We start from the raw sequence: 23,904 nt of genomic DNA, 5'->3' as shown, positions 1-23,904 counted from the left end.
TAGGTCCTAATAAATGTGCCATGTTGATTTATTCATCCTTTTGCAACCTACATTGGTGACATTTCTTAATGGACTCTATGGAAAATAAGTTACTTATGTCTTGTATATTTTGAGATACGGGAACTACTTTGGAAAAATTAATCTGTGCTTTTGAAAGAAAAAATGTTCCCTATACTGCTCTAACTTCTACTGGCCATTTAATTCACCTGTGGCTCATTTAAGTCAAGTCAGCTGATTCAGAAATGTGACACTCTTGAAATATTAAGGAATTCTAGGCCCCTTCATGTCAAAAAGAAGCAAAGAGCAGAACTGCTTGCACTGTTCTCTTGAACAGAAAAGTTGTAAGTGGAATGGTATGAAGGAGACAGAATGGAATCATAAGATTCTTAAGGCTGGAAAAGACCTTTAAGAACATCAAGTCTGACTGTCAACCCAGCACCATCACCATGTTCACCGTTACACCATGTCCTGAAGGGAAAGTCTTTGGCTGTTTACGGATGGGTTATAATATATAACCCATATAATAGAATATGTTATCTCTCAGAATAGTCTGTGGTGGGTCTGCTGGTAAATAATATTTAACTGTTGCTCAAAAGAGGGAGAAAAGTGCCTGATTTATTCCGGTTCCCTGGTGGGAACTTGAGGTGTGTGGGTGATGAGTGCTTATGACTGTTTGGTATCACTGCTGAGTGTAGTAGCAAGTCTCATGCCTGGGGGCCAGACAATTCTCTAACCCGTATGTTGAAGATTTCTTCATAGACATAGAGTGGGAGGAAAGAATTTGCTTTCTTCCCATGAGTAAACTGGCAAGATGGAACAGGATGCAGCCTTCCACCCCCACTCCATCCTTGTAGTGTCAGCTTGTAGAGGATTGCCTGCAATGGCAGAGGAATAATTTTCTGCAGTTTTGAACACTGAGATTTCTAAGAACTTCCAAGTGCAGAACAAACTTGCATGGCCCTGTCTGTTGTTACTGTTGAAAAATCAAGCAACTCTCAGTTTTGAAGGTAGTTCTCCTCACAGTATCCTGGAGATTTAGGATTGCACTCCTATTGTATTATTAAAACCTTATTAGTGAACTCTGAAGATTAATCAATATGGTGGCCAATAGCCCAGATAGACTGGAGTTCGAGAGAAGAAAAAAAAGCGAAGATATAGGAGGTAAAAGGTTAAAGCAATATTAAGTTCAGGGACTTTTCCTTAGTGAGAACTGAGATGGTTCTGCTAGCTTAGGAGTGGGACAGTCACTCTCCAGCATCATAAAACGGGAATGTGATAAGCTAGGCAGTTACGATACAGAGGGATGTATCCATCTACAAAGTATTGCATCTGAAAATTCAGACACACAAAGACATGTAGGGAATATTTTTAACATGTTAAGAGAAACATTGATCCCTAAACAGTGAAAGAGAACTGCTGGAGTTATTCATGAAAGGGGGAAAGCCACCACTACTTGTTAAAGAATCACAGGCAGTAAAAAGGCACTTTGAAAGCTGAAGGTCTGATGGATGTCTTCTACAGGGGCTCATGTTGCCTCTGAGCACAAGATTAATTCCTTTTTGAGCACCTTTGAAGTGTCATAATAAAAAAGATACTATTTTGTCATGCCTGACTTCAAACTGAAAGACCTTTGGTGGACATTTCACTTGCAGGAATATGTCTGGGTATTTTGTGCATGTGATGGGGTGTACTTTGAATACCTAAATTTTGTCTCCTGGTTACTCAGCTGTCTGTGGCACTTGTTGCCAAAAAGGTAGGTCAAGATATGGCAATGCCCCCCCCCAAAGCCCCATTCTGCCCTCTGGGGCAGCAGGATGGCAGGGCTGTCTGTTCCCCCCTCTTTCTCCTGTGTGCTCTTATCACCCTCTCCTTTTTCCTTCATAGGCCCTGTCTGCAACAGAACAGCTTGGAAAAGCAAGCATCTTGGAGAAGGGTGATGTGCCTAAGGCATGGGGCTGTGCCCCTCTAGGGAGAGTGCCTTGGACACTGTACTCTGAGGAGTGAGATCTGCTGGAAAGGAACTGCAGACATTCAGAGACACAGAGGGGGTTGGAAGGCACTTCTTGCGATCATCCATTCTAGGCACAGCTCAAAGCAGACCCAGTTAGTGTAGGCAGGTTAGGGTCTTGATCAGTCCAGGTGTCAATAACAACAAAGATGAAGATTTTGCCTCTTCTTCTAGTGTCTGGCTGTCTTCCTGAGAGAAAATGAATGAGTTGGCATTTCCTGTGTTCCCAAGCGTGCCCATTTCCCCTTGTCCTTCCACTGTGTGGATGTGGGAAGAGCCTGCCTCCCTCTCTTCTGGACCTTTCCCCTAGGTAGTTGCAGACTGCAGTGAGATCTCTCTGCATCTTTCTCTGCATTTAGGCAGAGAGGTTGGGGGTGGGTGAGAGGTGAAGAGATACTCACTGGTTTTATTCCCGACTCCCACTTAGACTCCCACAGCCCCAAGACAGTAATGACCAGGATTGCACCAGCTTCTTCTCATTCCCCATACCCCAAGAGTCCTCCAGAGTCCTGCAGACATCTGACCTTCCTCTAGGTTCTCCCAGTGACCTGTAGCAATGCTGACATCCCCACAAGGAGCTAAATTATTCTTAAAGGCCATTCTTTAAATAATCAGAAACAGGTTTACTAGCAGACACTGAGGGATATCTACAAACAGCAGCGCCTTCCTAGATCATCCAGAATAATAATTTTCATCAGTTTATTCTATGTAGATTACTTCAGAAATGTTTTTCTTGGTGTTACTATTCCATAGATATTCACCTCAATATGCACTGTTGCTCCAAGACTGGGTCAAAATAGAACAGAATGTTTGGATGTGTGAAGTCGTATTGGGTTTTCTACGTGAGAAGGTGATTTACATCATCCAGGGAGAGCTTTGTATGGTATTTTCAGGCTTATTTCGTATTTTTTCTAAATGCTATTTACCTTTGTGAAACAAAGATGAAAGCAGAGAAATACACAGGAGTCTTCTACAGAGGGAATACCCAGAGACAGGGGTTGTATAGTGCAGGACTGCTGCCCATCCTGCATCTTTGCAAAGCCTTCTTGATGTGGATTGCATTCAACTCTGCATCTACTTTGTCTTCAGTTGCTTGGTGGACTGAATGAAACCATATGGTAGGCCTAGGACAGAATTTTATACTTTTGAAAAGTAATAAAAATAATTGTCTACATATAATGGGCTTTAAGAGTCATCACAGTACAAAGAAAGTGAGCTGGATTACTTGCTGGAATATCTTTAGCCTTTTTGCAGGTGTAAAGCAGCTGGGTGTGGAAGTTCTGCATGGTTTTAATTTTTGCTTGGGATCATACTGATCTGGAGATGCGAATGTTTCTCAAAGTACCAAATTTTGGATATACTTGAAACAACAAATGTTTGTTTTCTCCTTTGAGCATGCATGTGCTGAAGTTCTTTTTTCTTCCCTCAAAAAACTGTTTAAAATCTTAAGGGTTTTATTTAGCTCCACTGAATACAACTGTAATTCTTTCAAAGTTTTACTAGTTCAGGTCCTAAATTCCTCTAGAATTTCTCTTTCCATTCCTTCAGCCATCACAGCCTCCTTTGAATGAATTGTGAATATTTTGAGTGAAAACAAGACTAAGTAAAAAGAACCGTATCATTAAAAAACATAGAACTGGAAAACCTAAAAATCCTTTTTATCTATTCACCTTATATGGTTCTTCTTGCTTTGATCTCAGTGAGTTTGTATATTGTTAAAATGCTAACATAAAATCAAATGTTTTAGATGGCAGTCTACTTCATGTTACCTTTATATATAGTCTAAAGTACTACATAAAATTGAATAAACATTCATTCATTCTGTGGTATGAAACAATAACATTAGGTTTTGAAGCTTGAACAGACAGTTTAATGAGCTTTTTGTGTGACTATGGATTATCTTTTTTTTAAAGATTAGTCTGATTTGTGTGTAATTGAATTTTTTCCAGAAGTGATGGAAAAAGAGAGAGACAGTTAAAGAATTGCAAAGGCCTAGGCTTTCAAATGAAGTTTTGATGCCTTTGGCTAAAGCAGGGGTCCACATCATTATTCTTATCCTCTCCAGCCTTTGACATTACTTATACTAAAACAGATAATAGCATTAAGTGTAATTTGTGGAAAAAGACAGTGAATAACACAAATGGGCTTGGTGTGTGCTGGAATCCAAGCCTGTTTGGAGGATAAAAAGGAGAAAGGAATAGAAGAAAAAAGATAAGAAGACAGAAAAATATAATTTCTGTTTCTGATGCTGGTCCTTACTTGCAGGAGGCAAACAAAGCCCGTAGACTTATTCTTTCCTTTACACAGTAAACTTATTTTAAATCCCCTCTTATGTACTTCTTACTGCATCTCTCATGTTTTCATGGCAAATGTTGCAGTCATTGCATTGCAAATAACATCTTAGTTAAGCCAACTCTACCCTCCCTTTTTTAAAAGTGGAGAACTAAAATAAAAAGATGAAAAGAAAATAAATGGAATGGGAAAAGAAAGAAGTGGGTGAGGAGCTATAAGCAGAAACGTGTGTCTGACATACGAGGACCTAATTGAATCTGGTAGCACGGACTGTTTAAGTCCTCAGCTGTCTTGCTTTTCTGAAGACTTTGAGACCACAGCAGTAACTGATGAGCAATTCTGTGTATCTCTTGTCAGCTAGGCATGAACCAAAAGTAGTCTTTTAATTGCATTAGGAGTTCTTACTTGGATTGGTTCCATTTTTACATTGCCTTTATGACTCTTTTTGTCAACGTTCATTGTTAGAGATTGTTGTACCTTTCTCTTAGACTTAAACTGATTTCTATAGTGGTTTCATTGCTGAATGATATATAATTACATGTAATTATAGATAATTACTTCATTATATGATTTCTAGTTATTTCATTATGTGCCCCAATGATCGTTTCCCTTGTCACTGGCCCAACTGAATTTTAAATTCCTTAGTGCAGGCAAAATGGTCTCCCAAACTATTGCACCAGCTAGTAATTATATTAAATTGTTTTCTTTTCCTGTTTGGTAACATAGATACTTATACATATGCGCAGTCAAAATTTGAACTTTTGGATTTGCTGTAGGAGTAGGTTGAAACATTTCTTACACAGAATCCTGTTACTGTATGCAAGGTTAATTTCAACTGTACCATTTGAGTGTCAGATTTTATCCTATTGATTAGCTGTTTTGTTTTTCTTGGGTCAATCCAAGGAGGGAAAGTTCTGTGGGATCTCAAGATGCTTGATAAGAGAGAAATAACAGCACAGGCTTTTCACAGAAGGGATTAAATAATGGTTTCCAGGGAGACTTCAAATTCATTTGTTGCAGCCAGAACTCTGAGCTGCCAAGTGTGGTTACTTACGTAAGTTGCCCATCCTATATTGTTTCCCAGTCAGGCGTGTATCAGTCCAGTAGCTCAAATGCTGTGGTAAGCCTCCTTTTTCTTTAACCCGTAATACCTAATTGCTGGCTCCTGGCACAGAATCCTCTTGGAGTGGGAATAAATCCAACAAAGTACAAAGTGCCAGAATAAATTGGATTTAAAAGTACAAGTCTTCTGTGACTTTAGATGTTGGAACATGAATACAAACTGTCTCTGCTGTAGGCTGAAGGAATCCGCAGGTTTGTGTGCTTTACTGAATCGTGAAAAATAAACAGTTAGCCCATCCTATTTAAGAGGATTATTTGCTTTCAAAAATATAAATCTTCTTACTTGGGTTATAATATGTATCAACTGCTTTCTTTAGTCTTCCATGTATAGCATGGAAGTTGGTATAAAGGCTTTGTACAGTTGATACAAAGCCTTCTTTCCAAAATCTGCTGAAAAGATGATAAATTCTTTAATCCTCTCTGCACCTTTATATAATCTGCATAATACTTTATACATCATATATATATACATCAAAGATATAAATATGAAGTTTCATCTTAGTGTGTAGTACTAATTCTTGTGAGTTTATTTTGTTCATATTGAATACCTTTAATAATAGGAATTGTAATCGTGTTGGAGAATAATTGCATTTAAACTACTGGTCCATTGAATTTTTTTCTTACCTATCCCTAAAATGTCTTCTGGAGTGAAGATTGAAATGGTTTGCTTTATCGGTAATTTTGGCAATGCTCTGTTGACTGTTAAGTCATATATTTTTAATGAGAGATTTATATTGTATCCGTGGCACAAATTAATGAAATATCAAACATAATCTTGAACTAGTAATTAATGCCTTTAGTGAGTTTTGAGGGAGAAATACAAAATAACATTTGAACAGCAAAGCAGACCGTGCTAATGTGTACTTGAGGGACAACAGATGTATATGCAGAGGCAGGTGAGACTGATTTCCGAAAATGCAGATGAGATGTGATGTAATGTTTCTCTGAGGTCTCCAATATTCATTCACGTTCTTTGCATTCATCTTCAGCTAACTCAGTTGCTTTGCCATCAGCTCTGCACAGCTCCTGTTGCTGCAGCTGTGGACTTGAGCAAGAGGTCTTTGTCTGCATTCCTTCTCAATTTTTCATGTGTTTCTCTGGCTCCATTTGGAGATCTCCATTTTTTAGTCTGTCCACCAGGTAAGCTTTTAGATTTATAAAGGGAAAGCAAACAAAACTATGCCTCTTAACTTTGATTGCTGTTGTAAAAAGAAAGATAGCAAAGGTGGTGGAAATGGGTCAGATGGCCCAAGCAATGCCCGCACTAGGCTTTTCTTTTTAAGGTAGTCCAGGCATTGCTTTCTGCTAGGGTTAGGAAGTAAAATACCTGAAACTGTGCACTATGTATACTTTGCATTGCCATTTATTTACATATAGACTTAGTACAGCTATTGCTTAGCCAGAATGGAACTGCAACTACTTTTCATCCTTGTTGCTCTAATACTCACTATTAAAAATCCCCAAGAAAACTCATAATATGTGTCACTTAAATACATAATTTTCTTTCTTGACTTCTCTTAATAAAACCCATCCATAATCATATATTTAATATTGTAGAAAACTCCTGGCATGAATGTAATTATACTGCTGATTATGCCAAAATAGTTTGTTCCAACATATAGAAATAGAAAGAAATGGGATGAGGGATACTGATCACTGTGGGAGATTTTATCTATTTATATGCACATCTTGCACTTATGTACATATATGTATGTGTAAACCAAGCCTAAATTAATTATATCTTTAGAGTCTCACCCTTCTCAGGAGATGCTGTTATTCTTTTAAATGTTTGCAGGTATAACAACCTCATCAGTTGTGCCCACCAAGAAAAATAAATGAATAGGAACAATATGTGGAAAACATGAATGCAGAATGGGACTGAAATCCAAGTGGAAATAAATAGAGATTCAGATGAATTACTTGAGGAAAGAAACTGACTTAGAATAGCCTCACAGTCTTTTTTAACGCCTAGGACTGATAGTATTAGGTAGAGATGGGAATAAATAGTTAAATGTAAATTGCCCTAACATTTTATTTGAAAATCGCATTAGTTTTGAAAATGGAAGGAGCAAATATAAAAAGGTTGTGATTCAAGATTGCGTTACTTTTCCACATTACTTAATGCATATTAATCAGGATTTTCAGGGTTCCTTTTTCTTGCTGCACAGTTCCTGTAGTATTGCATGAGTTTTGAAAATGCAAAGAATCTGCTGTATGTCCTTCCAGTCATTATTGTTGTAATGTCTTCATACTTGTCCCTTTGTAGGCCAAACTTAATGATCTCTAGTTGAATTGAGAAATGTTTATGCAGTGATGCAATATGAGAGAAGTGTTAACTTATACTTGGAAAGCTAGCTAATATATATAACCTTTAGTTTGGTTATTTTCTCAGAATGCTGGAAAAGGTTAAAACCATACCCTTCCTGACTTTCTTCTTAGGCAGTAACTAGCAGTGGGAAGAAGCGAAGGAAGAAACTCTTCCTTTCGGTGTAGTTCTTCAGCAAGAAATCTTCATGCAGCAGAGAAGCCAGGGTTTTCGAGAAATCTCTCTCTATGAATTTGAATAGTGACAAAATTGCACTGAAGAGCAAATATTTTTAATTCTGTAAGGTTCCAAATTGCTCTAAGTTTCCTCAGAGTATTCATGGGAAGAATAAAATTATATACTTGTCTGGGCACTGGAAAAATAGCAATGGAAAGACTGCATCAGTAAATTGCCTTTTGAGATACAGAAGGTGCTGCTTTTAGGCATCATAAATGCAAAGTGGAAATACTGCCTAACCTGCTTAGACACATAAGTTTTCTACTGAAAGTTTAAACTGGATGTGAAATTATTCTGCTGTGCATGCATATGGGAGATGTCATTTGAACCTTTGTGCACTTCAGTGGAGGAAAGCTGTTCTGGGAATTGCATGCCTTTGCCATCTGTAACACACTGACAGTCTTGAATTCATTCGAAAATCGAGTAGAGGCTGTTGGTTTCAGTAATGGCTGTACCACATTTCCACTGTATAGGAAACCTGAGTTCAATTCCCTTCCCAGTCAGCAGAGCTCAGTGGCCCTGTTGGTGCAAGTGTTGCTGCACAGCAAAATTGCATTGCCCAGACGAAAGCAAGAAGTAAGTTGCAGGAGCTGTCCAGTTGGTTAAGGTTGCCTAAAATGACACCATGTGGATGAGTTGCTGTGTCACCAGTTTCCAAACTTCATTGAGTTTTCCTCCTATGCGCAACAAAAAGTGAATGTGCATGGGGTAGTTTGTCACCTGCCTCTGACTATGCCCTCATAGGGTATGGGCAGATGCAGCCAGGTTTTATTTTACCACCTTTCCCTCCTGCCTTTGGGGAAGACAGAAATAATACTTTGTGAACTCTGCTCTGGTGGAGAACAGAGTCTCAGCTGCTACCGCATTGGTTCAAGGGTCTGATGTTTAGTAGCACTGCTAGGGCCTTACCTTTTGTGTAGTCTCAGATGCAGAGAAATTTGCGTGAGTCTTCATGCAAATCACTCAGAAATGTGTGTGCTCTACAGCCCCTCATTTTGGGAGCTCAGAGCAGAGGCCTTTACATAAGCTGTTTGTTTTCCCGTTGTCTGAGATAGGCCATTTTTCCTCAGAGGACTGTTTCCATTCACTCTAACATCCCTTTTGCTATCAAACTGGCAAGTAAAATACCAAGATAAAAAGCATACAGTGAAAGAATGGCCATAATGAGTCACACTAAAGGTCCACCCAACCCAATATCCTGTCTCAGTTAATATCTCATTAAATCTTGTGGCTTTAATTTAAACAATTTTGTGGAGCTGGGAGATAGCCAAAGGTTCGCTCCTGGCACCCTATACATCAACAGTTACAAAGCCAATGGTTGCAGCGCTCTGTCCCATTTAAAGTGGAAAAAGCGAACAACTGTGAGGATGCCTTGAAAATACTGTAACATGTGTGTATTTCTCCACTAATACTCTCTCAGTCTGCCACCCTTTACTTGAGCTGGATGTATTTATTTGGATGAATCTGTGTATTTATTTAGTAATCGTGTATGAATTTCTCCTGCATCAACTTCCATATATCAAAAGTGGTTTGGTATAACTGAGAGGTGGGAAAGCAGTTCTATATATTTTCCTGATTACGTTTGGTAAAATCACAAACTAATCACTAGGGATAATTTGGAAAAGACAGAGGCCAAAAGTTTTATTTAAAATATTAATTCCTGGGTTGGGTGGTGGTTTTGGTTTGGTTTTTTTTTTGTTTGGTTGGTTTTTTATGTTTGGGGTTTTTTTGTATGTGTTTTTGGTTTGGTTTTTTTTTTTTTTTTTTCCATGTATCCTAGCATAATATTGTAGAATCACAGAATATCTCAAGCTGGAAGTGATCCATATGGGTCATTGAGTCACAGCTGTTTGCAGGTGCAAACAAAATAAGGAGCAAGTATGAATCCCATATCCCTCTGTTTGTGCTGTGTTCTGACGGGTTTACCTTCTCTTACTGCTTCCCTGCACAATCTGACCCAGCTCCTGCAGCTCCTGCAGCAAAATTTCCTGTAGCAGTCAGTAGAGCTCTCAGGGGCAGAGAATAAAGCAGTGAGCACTTCCATGGGCCGCCATAGAGACAACTTTCTTCTCTGTTTCTCTTAAAAAAATGGAGATAGAAGGGGCATGATCAGCACTGAAGAAATTTGGCTTTTGGCAATGGCAGTGGAGAGGTCCTGGGCTGATATTAGTGGCGGCCTCTCCATGGTGGAAATAAGGCACTTGAGAAAGTATTTTCTGTAAGTATTTTCAAGTACACTTTTGTTGCCTGTTCAATAATTACTGTGTTGACAAGATACAGCAGCTGGCTCTCTGGTGTTGTTGGTTTGGCATCTCATTTGACTGTTAAAAGTGCAGTGCTATAATATTATTTCCTCTCTAGTAAACTGAACATTGGAATCTTTGTTGTCTGTTGCTTAAGCTCTGGGTTTGTCCTTTTAATTTTGGTTTCTATTAATAAATCCATTTTGGACAACTAAACATTTATTTTGGTTTATACTTAAAATGAAGTTCTCAAGTACAGGCTTTGTTGAAAATGAAATAGAGGATTCTCACAAATGGAAAATATGTTCTGTCAAGGGAATGCAATTTGGTTCTGTGAATCAGATAAGCTTGTTTTTGCAACTATTTTACTGATTCCTTTTAAGAAGTTTAAGTTGGACCATGTTTCACCAAAAGAAATCTTGCTGTGATGGGATGTCTTTCAATATTAACGACATACTCTGAAGGCTGCTGTAGCATTCCTGATGCCTCTCTGTAGCCCAGGACAGCCAGCAAATGCTGCTTTCACGTGTACCTCTCCCACGATGAAGTATTAGTGTTTCTGTGGAGCAGCTCCTTCCTCTGAGGCACAGAACTTCCTTGCAGGCACCTGCTTTCCCCTTCCCCTTCTGAGCATCTGCCTCTTTCCTGTAGCTTCCATCACTCCTGAGGATCTGGGAGGCCCATCCCTGAAGGTATCAGTGGGTAAGTGCTTGCTGAAGGATGAGCAGAGATGAAAGGGCATGGTGCAGTTTAAGGAAGGCATTAGTGGTTTCTGCAGGGTTGGTGAAAGGAGAGCAGTGCCGGCGAGTAGGATCCCAGTGTCCTCGCCTCACCTGAAGTATCTGTGCCCATGACACAGAGGACATTTGAGTTCTATGTTGCAGGGAGTGTGTTGTTAAAATGATTTTTTTAAATTTAGTGTCCTGTTTTAATTCCATAAAAAAGTTACAGCATTAATGGTAGCTGGCCCTGTACTCTTTTTAGTGAAGACTAATAGCAGTGAAGTCACTAAGTTGCTTGTTATTTTGTTCAGTCTTCTTTTTCGAAACTGTACCTTATAATTTGTTTATTTCTTTTGTGTTGTTGATGGGAGGAATCAAAAGGATTTTATAGTTTCTCAGGCTCAGCACTGTGCTTTTTTATATGTATATCCGCTCTCTGTACTGTAGTCTATCTTGGTTTTTTTTCAGTTATAGGCTGACATTTTTCTGATATTTTAAAAGCATGCAATTGTCCTTGAGTCACCTGCTATTCAAATTGCCTCATAGATTTAATTTCATGTGTTCTTCTTTGATATTTCTCTATTTGGCCTCATGAGAGATGTGTTTTACCCTATGCTAAGCACTTGCCATGGAAAACGATGGAAGAGATTTTAGACTGATCAATCATACAAACCATCAAGTCTGAAATAATCTATGAAAATTGTCTACCTCTACCATGGTAATACTTTTTCATGTATTACAAGCCTAATACACAACTTCATAATTTTAAACAGATCCTTTTTGAAATAGCTGGAACAGGAAACTGCCACTTGATCTGTTTAAATGAAGGTGGTATCCCAGTATTTGTGTAGCAGCATTGGAACAATGCATCTTATGTCCAATCCCATAGACCCCAAGTGTGTCTGATTTCTTACCCATTCTGACACAAGGTAATGTGAATAACAAAATATGGGTTTACCTTGCAATTATCTGTAATCTGAAGAAGAGATTTAATAACAGAATTATTATGGTTTTGCTTTACTAACTTTGGAGGATTATATTTGGTAGGTGTAACATTTCCTGGAAGTTGACTTCTGTGCCGTGAAATGAATTCACCCTGAAAATTGCATTTTACATTGGAAGATGAGATGAGAGAATACAAAAGAGATTCAGTATACTTTCTTTTAGAGTCTTGAAATTAATGGATATCTAATACAGTGATCAAAAAATGTATCTTTTATCACTATGACACTATTTTTTCTATAAACATAATGAATAAATATTTCTTAATTAAAGTAAATTTGTCAAATAATATTTTTAACAGCAATATGAGACTAAAATTGCCTGACAGGGGTTTATAGTTCATAAACCATGATAACAAAGGAGACATAAACAGAGGAGAAAAAATCAAAAGTTGAAGATACATGTAATTTATGCAGTCTTGGATGTTACAATACACAGTCTTCAGGGCTTGACTTTGCTGGGGAAGGGCTGGGGCTTGCTGAGATTCTGACTCCTGGTGTCAGTGTCAGCCCTGGGGTAGAGGAGTGGGAATTGTCCCACACTCCCTGAAGTAGCCAGGTGTGTGGGTTGAGACTGAAGTAGCACCTTCTCACCAGTACTTGGTGCGTAAACACTTGCCATACTTTGGATCTTTTGGTAATGTCTTTTGATAATGGCGTCTGAGTGGGATAATGGGATAGTGTTTGGACAAGTGTGACTAGGAGTATAACCTACTCGTGAATGTGCCTAGCAGGAGAAGTGTATAAATGCACCTTGGTGAAAACTGGGCTTTCAAAAAAGGGCTGGTGGTTGTTGTTGAGTTTAGAATCTCAGTTTTGGGCTTACATGCCTGACTGACACTTCTTGAGTCAATGGTTCATTGCAGGGTGGCCACATCTGGGCTTGCAGATTTGATTCAGAGCTGTTCCTCATACACAGTTTTTAAACTGCAGAAGCTTGGATTTTTTTTGTAATATAATAAAACTGTATTTTCTTTTCATTTTTTCCCATCTAGTTTTGTATCAAGACCTTGAGAATAAAACACACATGGCACAGATCCAAACATTTTTTCAGATGCTGTTAGTTCTGCTACTTCATGATTACATCTCAGCTGAAGATGGGGAAACAAGAGCAAGTAAGTGTTAATTTTTGCATTTCAGATAAGTGCAAATTCAAAACATGCCTTGAATTTTTAGTATCCATTTTGGTGTTCACATGTACACTTCTGTTGATGGTGATTTTATTCCAATATAATTTTCTTGGTGAAAACCCCATAATATATGAAAAATAGCTTCAATGTCTTACTTCTCCATTAGGAGGGGAATATTTTTTTTGTGTGTGTGTCTTGGAAATGCTTAAGAGGGCAGATGGAACTGTAAAGCTCCAGTATTGATTTAAAATTGAATCTTGAGCATTTGCATTTTCATTTCTTCAGAAGTCATGTTCTGAATAGCTTAATGTTATGTGAGAAACTAAATAAGGAAGAATAAGTATTCTGTGAGAGGAAGCTGAGATAACTCCAGTTCTGGGACAGACCTTCTTGCATATTCTTCAAGATTAGCATCTCAAACCCCACCAAACCATTTTTTTACTCTAAATCTGGTTTATAGAAAAGAAAACATCTACCTGCTCTAGAAGGCTCCATCAAAATGAATACTCTGCTTTTAGCAGAGTCTAATTATATTGAGTCCCTCCCAACTGAAATTAATCTGTGATTCATATCCCTGGACCACTGAGCGATGCACTCTGCTCACCCTTTGCTCCTTCTCCCAGTGTCTTTTCATCACCACCTGCATTGCAAAAGCATTTCTCCTGCAGACTGTGGTTGCTTTCAAGGAGGGTGAAATCTTGTCTTGACCAGAAGTGTCCATAGGCAGATTTCAGAATAAGGCAAAGCTCTCCTTCCTGTGGTGGAGCTGCAGACTTTCACAAAACAAAAGGACAGTAAGCCCCATGACCTCATGTGCCATGAGATCAAAATAATCCCTCCTGGTTTTGGCCATGTCCTTGGCATGTCATGTGTCAGTTATCAAAACTTCTTTCATGGTGAATGGAAGGCAGTTCCCTCCTTTAGAAAGTTATTCCCTCCATCTGAGAATGGGCATGTAGCGTGGATAGGAATGGCTATGTCTGTCCATGGCCTGTAGTTGGCAATTTAGCCTAAAAACTCAGTTTATGACTACAGCTAGGAGAGCTGAATCCATGCCTAAGTTATCATGCAGTTATACCGTAGTTATTAAATGCTTATGTGATTCTGTATTCTGGAGGTTGAGCTCATTCACTGAATACTTTTCTTCTGCAAAAATCAGAATATGCTACCAGCAACATTCAATTGAGATTCAGGATTTTGTAATACTAGTTCTGTAAATGCCATGTAGCAGTGTCCAAAGTCAATTAAAATGTATTTGTAAAAGGATTCTGTAGTATTCAGAATATACCCTTCCTCCACAATGTGCTTGGTTTGGAAACAAAAAGGAGTTTTTATGTTTATCATCTCTGCACGTAAGATATGAAAAGACCCAATATATATTCATGTCTGTTTATTGAATGGAATACAGTTGCCAGCTAAGGAACTGAATTCCAGAATTTTTCATAGTTGTTTCTGGTGCTAATGTAAAAACCAGAAAATGGTGTGGTTTTCAGATACCAAGTTGGATCCGTGTGGCTTACACAAACAACCTTGCACAAGTTTGCCCTGATAAACTCTGCTAATTTTTTTTCATCTGGAATGTATTTCTCAATAAAGATCCTAATAGAAACACTAATTGATAGAGAAAAACATTTACTGTGGAAGAAGAAAGTGAAAGTGTTCAGTAAAATATTTGTTTGACTTTTATTTTTTTTTAGGTTGCAGAACTGCTCCAGCAGATTTAGTTTTTATCTTGGATGGCTCTTACAGTGTTGGCCCAGAAAACTTTGAAATAATCAAAAGTTGGCTTGTCAATATTACAAGAAATTTTGACATAGGGCCAAAGTTTATTCAAGTTGGAGTTGTCCAGTATAGTGATTACCCTGTACTTGAAATTCCCCTCGGAACTCATGAATCCACTGAGAAGCTCATCAGGGAAATGGAGTCCATACACTATCTGGGAGGAAATACAAGAACAGGAAGAGCTATTCAGTTTGCCTTTGACCATCTTTTTGCAAAATCCTCAAGATTTTTAACAAAAATAGCAGTTGTTCTCACTGACGGAAAGTCCCAAGATGAAGTCAAAGATGTAGCAGCAGAAGCAAGGAAAAATAAGATCACTTTGTTTGCTATTGGTGTTGGCTCAGAAATTGAGGAGGAAGAACTTAAAGCCATTGCCAATAAACCTTCATCAACATACGTATTTTATGTTGAAGACTATATTGCAATATCAAGAATTAAAGAAGTTATAAAACAGAAACTTTGTGAAGGTAAGCGATTATAAAATATTTTTAGATGCACAAAATGTAGTTCTGTACACATATTTTTTCATTTCACAAGCAGAATACATGATTCATGCAATCTAAGGGACCTGATACTCTTCACCCTAATCTTTTGTTTTGATTTTATTTGTGGAAATTCCTTCCAAAATGTTATTTTCTCTATCAAACAAAGAGAAAGATATATTTGGGAAAGATACAGTGTTTTAACACAGTAAGTGTTTAATTTCAATATCTATCCTTTTGCCCTAAGCCCGAATTTTTTTCATTGATAAAGTTTAAAAACACTAAAATATTTCAGCAATTCTCATAGTGCCGAGAATATAGGGTTTATTTTATTGATTTCTTTGTTGCAACTGATACTCATGCATAATCCAGCATTTCTTCTAGACAAGCGAGAGGACAGACTGCCATTACAACAGGAGTACTTCTGAATACATACTTCTTCTAGTATGTATTGAAAAAGCCAGAAGAAAGACTGCTGGCAAAAATAATAAAATTGTAGAGTGGTTTGGATTGGAGGGGACCTTAAAGGTCATCTAGTTCCAACCGCACTACCATAGGCAGAGACACCTTTCACTAGATCAAGTTGCTTAGAGGCCCATCCAACCTGGCCTTGAGCACTTCCAGGGATGGGGCATCCACAGCTTCCCTGGGCAACCTGTTCTAATGCATCATTGCCCTTACAGTAAAGACTTTCTTCCTAATACCTAATCCAAACCTACCCTCCTTCAGTTTTAAGCCATTCCCCCTTGTCCTCTCACTACATGCCCTTGTGAGAAGTCCCTCTTCAGCTCTCTTGTAAGGCTCCTTTCGGTACTGGAAGGCTGCCCTAAGGTCTCCCCACAGCCTTCTCTTCTCCAGGCTGAACAACCCCAGCTTTCTCAGCCTTTTTCCTACAGGAGAGATACTCCAGCCTTCTAATTAACTTCGTGGTTTCCTCTGGAGTTGCTCCAGCAGGTCCACGTCCTTCTTATGTTGTGGCCCCAGAGCTGGACACAGCACTCCGGGTAGGGACTTGGAAAAGTGGAGATGTCTGGAGCTGTAGCAAGCTGTTATGATGTTTCTTAGAAGGTTTTTATGGAAGAGTTAGCCAAGACCAACACTGTAAAGTGACTCTGACTCTAGAATGCTAACAGCATTACTGCATTGAGTTTTCTGATAATTTTGTAAAACAATGGCTTATATATATAAAAATGATAGCAAATTGCTTCTAAGGTGTATCACTCAAACTCTATGATGTCAGTGGTATTTTGTATGTTTCATTATCAAGAATTTATGCAAGTCCTGTTTAAATTGTACCATATTTCTGCATTTAGTAAGAGTGAAAAATAGATTTTATTTGCTCTCACTTGGAGTATCATCTTCATTGAAAAAATATGGTGATCCTTTTGTTGAGGATATTAATGTTTATTTCTTGCTACATTAAGTGAAAATCATAGTAATTCCTTGTGGCTGATGTAGTAAGGTGGTCAGTCCAAAAATTAAGTCATCTAACTGGAGCTAAATTATTTAATAGAACTTAATGGAGGGAGAAATTCCCCTGAATAAACACAAAATAAACACAATAGTTTCTTTGAATAAAGTTTTAGAAGAAGTGCCATTATATTTCATCAAGATGGAATTTCAGCTTTCAGCATCAAGTTAACTAGTATCCCTTAAAATTCAGCTGTGGTATTTCACATGATTTACAGCAGTAATCTGTGGATATTGACTATTTACACCAAAGTGTACTTACTCTTTCACTTGAAGTGACCCTTTGCATTGTCTCCCTTACGTTGTGCACTTCCCTTCTGAGATGGTTCTCCTGCAGAGCAATCAAAGCCACTTGCCAGCTTCATTTCTAACCACAGTGTCTTTAGCTGGTGAACTCCAAGCCTGGAATTTTTATAGCTAAGTTGTGTGTTAATTAATTAATTTATTTATTTATTTACTGGTTATCCTGTTGTTAACATTCACTTTGACTGAGGGAGAGGAAGTTCCATGAGGGCCGAGCAGTGGTTTGGCTGTGATCAACCACATGAAACTGCCTGAAAATTTTGCAATTCTTTTTTCATGGTCTTTGTGTAAATGTCTAAAAGATATGCTGGTTTTTACCCTATGGAGTTTTAAAATTCATTATTAAGTGAAGATAGATATAAGGCCACAGGGGCAGTATTTCCTTTCTGGACAAAGGAGGCTGAGGTTTGGTGGTTCTTGGAGCAAGCATTGCTTTTACGAACAGGTTTGTGGGGGAAGGGCTCTAGTGTGCCTTTTGGGGACTCTAGTGTTTGTTTTAGAGTACATCAGGGGAAAAAAGACCTCCTGAACCTGTCAGCCAGAATGGAACCAGATATTTAAGGAATATTTAATATGTATTCTGAAAGTCAAATGTTCCTGTACTATCAATATTCTATAGCAAAAAAAAAAAAAAAAAATTGTGTGTCAGGAAAGAAAACCCAATGCAGACCTCAGAAGTTTGTCTGGAGGATGCAGAGAAAACTTCCTTTGTGCCACAGACTGAGATTTAACATAATGAAGTTATTTCACACTTTAGGAAGGAAAATAAAGCATCTGAAAACTATGAAAACGCTAGAAGGTAACAAGATTTCAGAACAGGCTAGAGAGTTGAAGTGACTGGTACTATGGACTGGAAATACAACCCCATTTCCAACAGAAGACAGCTCTTAATTTTGCCACTGATTTTTGCATGCTGTTTAATGGCTCAGTTAGTTATCAAAATAATTCTGCCAGAAGATTATCCAGAAGACCCAAAAAAGATCTACTTGACTGGGAATTTTTTATGTAATTCATCAATGTACCCCTGGAAAGAAAAAATAGTTTCTTAATGTGTAATTTTCAACATGCTTAATTTGTTTGGTTGGTATTGGTTTGGAACAGTTATTTTGGCCTTGATCCATAATAATGGCCCTCTTACATAAAGTATTCCTATTTTGGCATTAGTTTTTGATTTTAAACCAAATTTGTCATACTGTAACTGATAAGAGACCCTTGTGTTCATTTTCTTGTCAGTGTATATGTATGTGATTGTCTGTGATCTCTGTTAATTGTGATATGACCATTACCTAGCTTTGAAATAAATGAATTAAGAAAATAGGTCTGTGTCAACAATGCATACTAGAAAATAGCCTGAAAAAAAAGGTTCTGTTAGTCTTACTTAATATCCTAAGTATGTTGACTGAAATCTGTGTTTTGAGAAGAATAAGAAAGAAAGTTTTGTTGGACTGTGTATTTCTTTTTTTTTTTTTTGGAAGCATTCAGGAGGTAGACATTTGAATTTCCAAAATGCAGGCAGAGTTCTTGCAATTCTTTCTTGTACAACAGACAGATAATTTATTTTTGATTTGGAAGTCAGGTTTCATTTTGCTGTGGGGAGGAAAAGAAAACTAAGAGGAGTTTATGTGGCTTCTTGCTGCTGCCCCAAGTACCCGTGACATGTCCCCTTGGGATGGATTGTCCTTTCTCATGACAGACAGGGTGTACAGAAAATCAGCAGAGTTTTCTTAGAGTATATATATCCTGCCTCCCCCGCCAGAATAGGCTAGCTTCTGCCTGCTCTGGGGATGGTTAGGAAGGGAAGTCATGCAGCGTTTCTCGTATTATGAAAAGAAGCCAGTCTAGACCTTTGAGCTGATAATTCCCTGGCACAGAGACAGGAGTTTTCCAGCCCATGACTGGTCCAGATGGAGATTAGAGAACTCTCCACCCCTTCTTTGGAATGTATTCCTAACCTCTTCCCTGTCTATGAACTGATGCTTTTCTGAAGAAACAGTGGGAAATGAATAATGATAATTTTTGTACACAATTTAGCATAATTTTAATAAAACAAAAAACTTCTTTTCATTGATTTGTTATCCTAATACAATGTTTGCTTCAGTATTAAGTTTCACTGTCCTATCTCTTTTTCTTTTTTTGTTTGAGACGACTTAGGCCCACTGTTTTTGTGTAAGGATAATTAACCAGGATAACATGCAGCTAACTTACGCTTCCACAGAAAATATATCACACACTACTTTTCCATTGACAATAACTTCAGGCAGATTTCAGTGTAACAGACAAAACAGCTCAGAGTCCATTTTGAGTTAATTTAAAAAAAAAAAAAAGTCATAGATAATTCTACCTTTCTCCATTTTCAAACTAATTTTATAGTTGGGAGGGATGCTAAATCCAAATTGCTAGTGCATTTTGGAAATTAACATCTGTAATGGTATATAATTTTGAAACCATACAATTTTAGAAATTAAATTCAATTATATTTATTAGCCAGATAATTTAATACTCTTTAACTACAATTACTGACATTTCAAAATAGTATGTGAATATATTGGCAGTAATATATGACATCTTAGTATTCTTGCTTCAAGTCCCTGAGGATCCCGCATAGCACTTCTCTCATGTTGTACTTAACTGACAGTTAAGTACATAAATAAATATGATAAAAAAACCTAGTTGGGTGGAAGGTTACTTTTTGGAAGTTTTAAGTCATATTTTGAACTATCCTTACATTTGTTATTTTTCAGAGTCTGTTTGTCCAACAAGAATTCCAGTGGCAGCTCGAGATGAAAAAGGATTTGACATTCTTGTAGGATTAGGTGTGAAGAAAAAGGTTAAAAAGAGAATTCAAATATCAACCACTAATGCAAAAGCTTATGAAGTAACCTCACATGTTGACCTCTCAGAATTAACAAGGTATTGAATTTTATAAATATGCTTCTATCTTCAGTAAGATTTTTTTTTTGCTTTAAATGAGAAGGACTTATTTAAAATTTATATGAATGTTCAAGTACTGTCTTCTTTTTTCCACCCTTCCCCCTTTTTTAGGAATGTGTTTCCAGAAGGTCTCCCTCCATCCTATGTGTTTGTTTCCACTCAAAGATTTAAAGTAAAAAAGACGTGGGATTTATGGAGAATCCTGAGTCTAGATAAGAGGCCACAGATAGCAGTCACTATTAATGGAGAAGAGAAAACATTATCATTCACTACAACAAGTTTAATAAATGGCACACAAGTTATTACTTTTGCTGCACCTCATGTAAAGGTAAGGAGTATGTCACTATCATGATGGAATACTTCTTTAAGTACTCATTATTCCACTATTCCCCTCTTTGTGCAAAGCAGTTTTATTGTTTTCTAGTATAATATGAAAGTTCTCTTTCAGTCTTTCTTCAGTAATTTCCAGTGAAGTACTCCAGTCTTGTAAGAAAGATTGTCTTAGCTGCAGATGAGACAGAGGAATGGAGGTGGAATGACTGCATTCTTGCATTTGTAGCAGGAATATGTGCAGCCCAGAGATTGCCCTTCCTGCCACAGGGAATATTATTTAAGTGAACAGAGAGGGCTAATTCAGCAGACAAATAATGGGAAAGATTTGCTGCTGGAGCTCTTCATGGCCAAGTGGGTTTGACTTTTCTGGGAAGCGGAGGCCTGCATTCAAATCCCTACTCCAAATCAGGCTGAAAGAATTTTAAATATAAATCCTCAGTGAAGGAAGGACTCCTATCCAAGGAATAGGTCTTAACTACTAAGCTTTTTCGAGGGAGAGGTATTTTATCCTTCTGTTACTGGATGGAGAATTTCTTCTTTTTGTTTCCAAATTTCCTCTGACTTTTTATAATTATTAGTAGTCGAAATAATTTTATTTTTTTAAGAAGCTGTGTTATACTTGATTTACCAGAAACTGTGAGAAAATTCAGTTTCAAGTCAATAATTAATTTGTATTTATCTATTTCTGGGAGCTGCAATGACCAATCAGTCTTATTCAAGCAGTCTCAGGTATCCATGAATTTCACCATGAAAACACAACTTTTGTGGGTTTTTTTTCTGTTGTGTTTCTCCATGCTTGCCTTGCTATTAAGAAGAACAATAATTTCATGGCTTTTTTAGAGCTATGTGTGTCTAAACACACTATAAATATCAATATCCTCTTAATTATAATTTTTCTTTAATAAACCTTTATGATAATTTATCACTTTCACTGGAAAATGGAAATGTTATGTATTCTGATCTGTTGTTTATTTTGTCTTCTAATGAGAGCCATTGCAAATAAATAAAAATACAATCTGCAAAAGAAAATAAAATAGAAACAGAGGTGCTTTCAGAGGGTGTATATTATTAAATGAAGTATGCTTGATTTCTGTTTAGGTCTAAAAAAGGTGACAGATTTATAACATACTGAAAGATGTATGTTTCAGGTTATGAAATACGAATTTAGTGTGGGATTAATCTCTGTGCAATTTAGCTAGGCTTGGTTGAAGAGCTAGATTGTTTTTGAAAGCTTTAGAAGCCTGGGGTTTTGTGAGAGTAATGCCTGGTTTGCTCATTATGGTATTGGGATTCTTTCCACCAATAGCACACCATCTTTTCTTTCATAAGAGATGAAGTAGAAAGACTTTCAAGTACCAATTTGTTTTCAACATGATTGATGATCTGAAGTGTTTTGAGACATTATACCCCTGCTGAAAAATAGGCTTCTGGCTGCATATTTTTAACAAATACAGGTTTGAGCATGTTCAAGGTAATAGACTAAAAAAAAAAATCTATGTGAGTTATAAAAGAATTCTGAAATAGGGATTGATTTTCACCAATTGCCAAATTTTCAATTACAATATTACTTGGCAATACTTTATTTGCCTATACAGTTTAGAATTATTTGTATGGAAAATGTGCAACCTTGGTCATCTCAACCATTAGCAGCAGTTTGATTGCTGAAGTGCAGTTTTATTGTTATTTAAATCGAAGGCATTTTTAAACAATGTTGTTTTCTTCGTTTTTCTTAGACATTGTTTGATGAAGGCTGGCATCAGATTCGTCTCTTAGTAACAGAAGACTTTGTAACTTTGTATATAGATGGCCAAGAAATTGAAACAAAGCCATTACATCCTGTTTTGGGTATTTACATCAGTGGCCTAACCCAAATTGGAAAGTATTCTGGAAAGGAGGAAACGGTACAGGTAGGCATACGCTAAAACTACAGTAATTCAGTAATTCTGCTGAAGGTTAACATTGCATTGGTGTCTTCTCTTTTCTAGAGCTTACTCTTCTAACTTACAGTAGACTGAAATTCAGTATACAAAATTTTAATAGTTAAGAGAGAAAAAAAATGGTCAGGAGGACTTAGAACAAGTGATGTATCCTGTGACATGGATGCTTAATTGGTGTCACTGATTTCAAGGACAAAATTGATGCAACGTGGTTGCCTGAATTTGGGAAACTGTGTCTCAAAGTAGGAAATTTCCTCTGTGCTTGACATTTGCATATGATTTCCTTCCATCAGGGTATGGGTGATGCTGGTAAAAGAGGAAAATTTTGGTCAAGTTTCTTTCTCCATGCTTTGCAGTCATGATAGTTTATGCTAGAAAAACTGACAGTGGTTTCATTTTATTTGAGAATATACCAACAAAGCAGAATGGCACAAACTTTTGTTTACCTGATGCCAGTGTTTTTATTGGTTGCTTTTTAAAGATTTATGTTGTATATTAAACACTAAACATTAGGGATGCCTTCTGATGCTTCATCAGAATTTACTAATCCTACATCTAATACGAGCAGGTCTGTGCAGAAGCATCTTCCCAGGTCTGTTAAGGTAAAAAGAAAAAGGTTGGGTTTGCCTGTGCTGTTAACTTGTTTCCTCAATGGTACTGGAAGCTAGTGTAGTTTGTGCTGCATGTGTTTGGATTTATTGCCAGTGAATATGGATGGTGATTTCTGCTATTTTTTAAAAAATTCTTGGATTGATTATTTTTATTTAAATAATTTTGTTACAGTATGTTTAATTGGTTGCACATATGAATCATTGTGAGTAGCCTAAGAATATTTCTATCTATTTAATTGATTTTTAACTGTAGTGAACATGCAGACCTCTAAAGAGTCTTTTATGTTTTGAATTACAGTTTGATATACAAAAACTGCGAATCTACTGTGACCCAGAGCAAAATAATCGAGAAACAGTCTGTGAGATCCCAGGATTTGTGAGTATGATAGATGAACTTTTGAGGACTATTTGGCATTTTTTCACAAATCCCTGTTTAAAGCTGACTTAATGAAGTTTTAAAACAAGTTATGCTACATTGATTCAGCTGGTGCAAACACATGCTTGTTACCTGTGAAATATCAAGTGACACAAACTTTGTCTATTTTCAGCCTTATTTTTTCACAAAGGTTTTTACAAATTGTTTTAGTTTAGGTATTTAATGGTGTAAATTTGATAAATATATATATGAGTATAGAAGAATCTCAGCATCCTCTCTTAAAATTTCAGATTTTAAGCACTATAGATTAATAAAACTTCTAGGTTTTTCTGTGTAAAATTCTTTAAATATGACTTTTGAACTTTTCTGATATACTCCTTGCTACTTGTCAGGTCATTTAATTTGTTAAATTTTGGTACATAATCGGCAAACCTGTATTTCTAAATCACCTTCTCCTTTTAGAAATATCTATGCTGAGGTCTGTGATAAATATCCCATTATCCGAAATGTTGCCAAGATTTCAAGAAGTATGTTAAAGATAAGACAGAAATAAAACCAGGATTCTATGATTCATGTGCACAATTAGGAAGTTTATGGGGACCCTTTGGCCTTTTCTTGG

The 23,904-nt window shown here is 37.1% G+C and overlaps 1 protein-coding gene across 4 annotated transcripts in view; it reads left to right on the top strand.

The window, feature by feature from the left end:
* Positions 1 to 23,904, top strand: part of COL21A1 (collagen type XXI alpha 1 chain) — a 96,638-nt gene that overhangs the window by 11,885 nt on the left and 60,849 nt on the right. For 3 of the 4 annotated variants that reach the window (XM_042016966.1, XM_042016965.1, XM_042016967.1), the window contains exons 2-7: positions 12,926 to 13,045; positions 14,758 to 15,309; positions 19,839 to 20,007; positions 20,140 to 20,356; positions 22,095 to 22,268; positions 23,208 to 23,285. In XM_042016966.1, coding sequence (XP_041872900.1) covers positions 12,958 to 13,045; positions 14,758 to 15,309; positions 19,839 to 20,007; positions 20,140 to 20,356; positions 22,095 to 22,268; positions 23,208 to 23,285 — 1,278 coding nt within the window. In that variant the 5' untranslated portion in view covers positions 12,926 to 12,957. Of the gene's footprint in view, positions 1 to 12,925; positions 13,046 to 14,757; positions 15,310 to 19,838; positions 20,008 to 20,139; positions 20,357 to 22,094; positions 22,269 to 23,207; positions 23,286 to 23,904 lie in introns of those variants that run through there. The other variant, XM_042016968.1, reaches the window with a different exon arrangement.

This window comes from Corvus kubaryi, unplaced genomic scaffold (assembly GCF_017639235.1).
Source record: "Corvus kubaryi isolate FWS band 111438036 unplaced genomic scaffold, C.kubaryi_AGA036_p1.0 split3-73, whole genome shotgun sequence".
In the NCBI taxonomy this organism is placed as follows: domain Eukaryota; kingdom Metazoa; phylum Chordata; class Aves; order Passeriformes; family Corvidae; genus Corvus; species Corvus kubaryi.
Note: the sequence above shows the minus strand (reverse complement) of the source record. Positions and strands in the feature narration are given on the sequence as shown.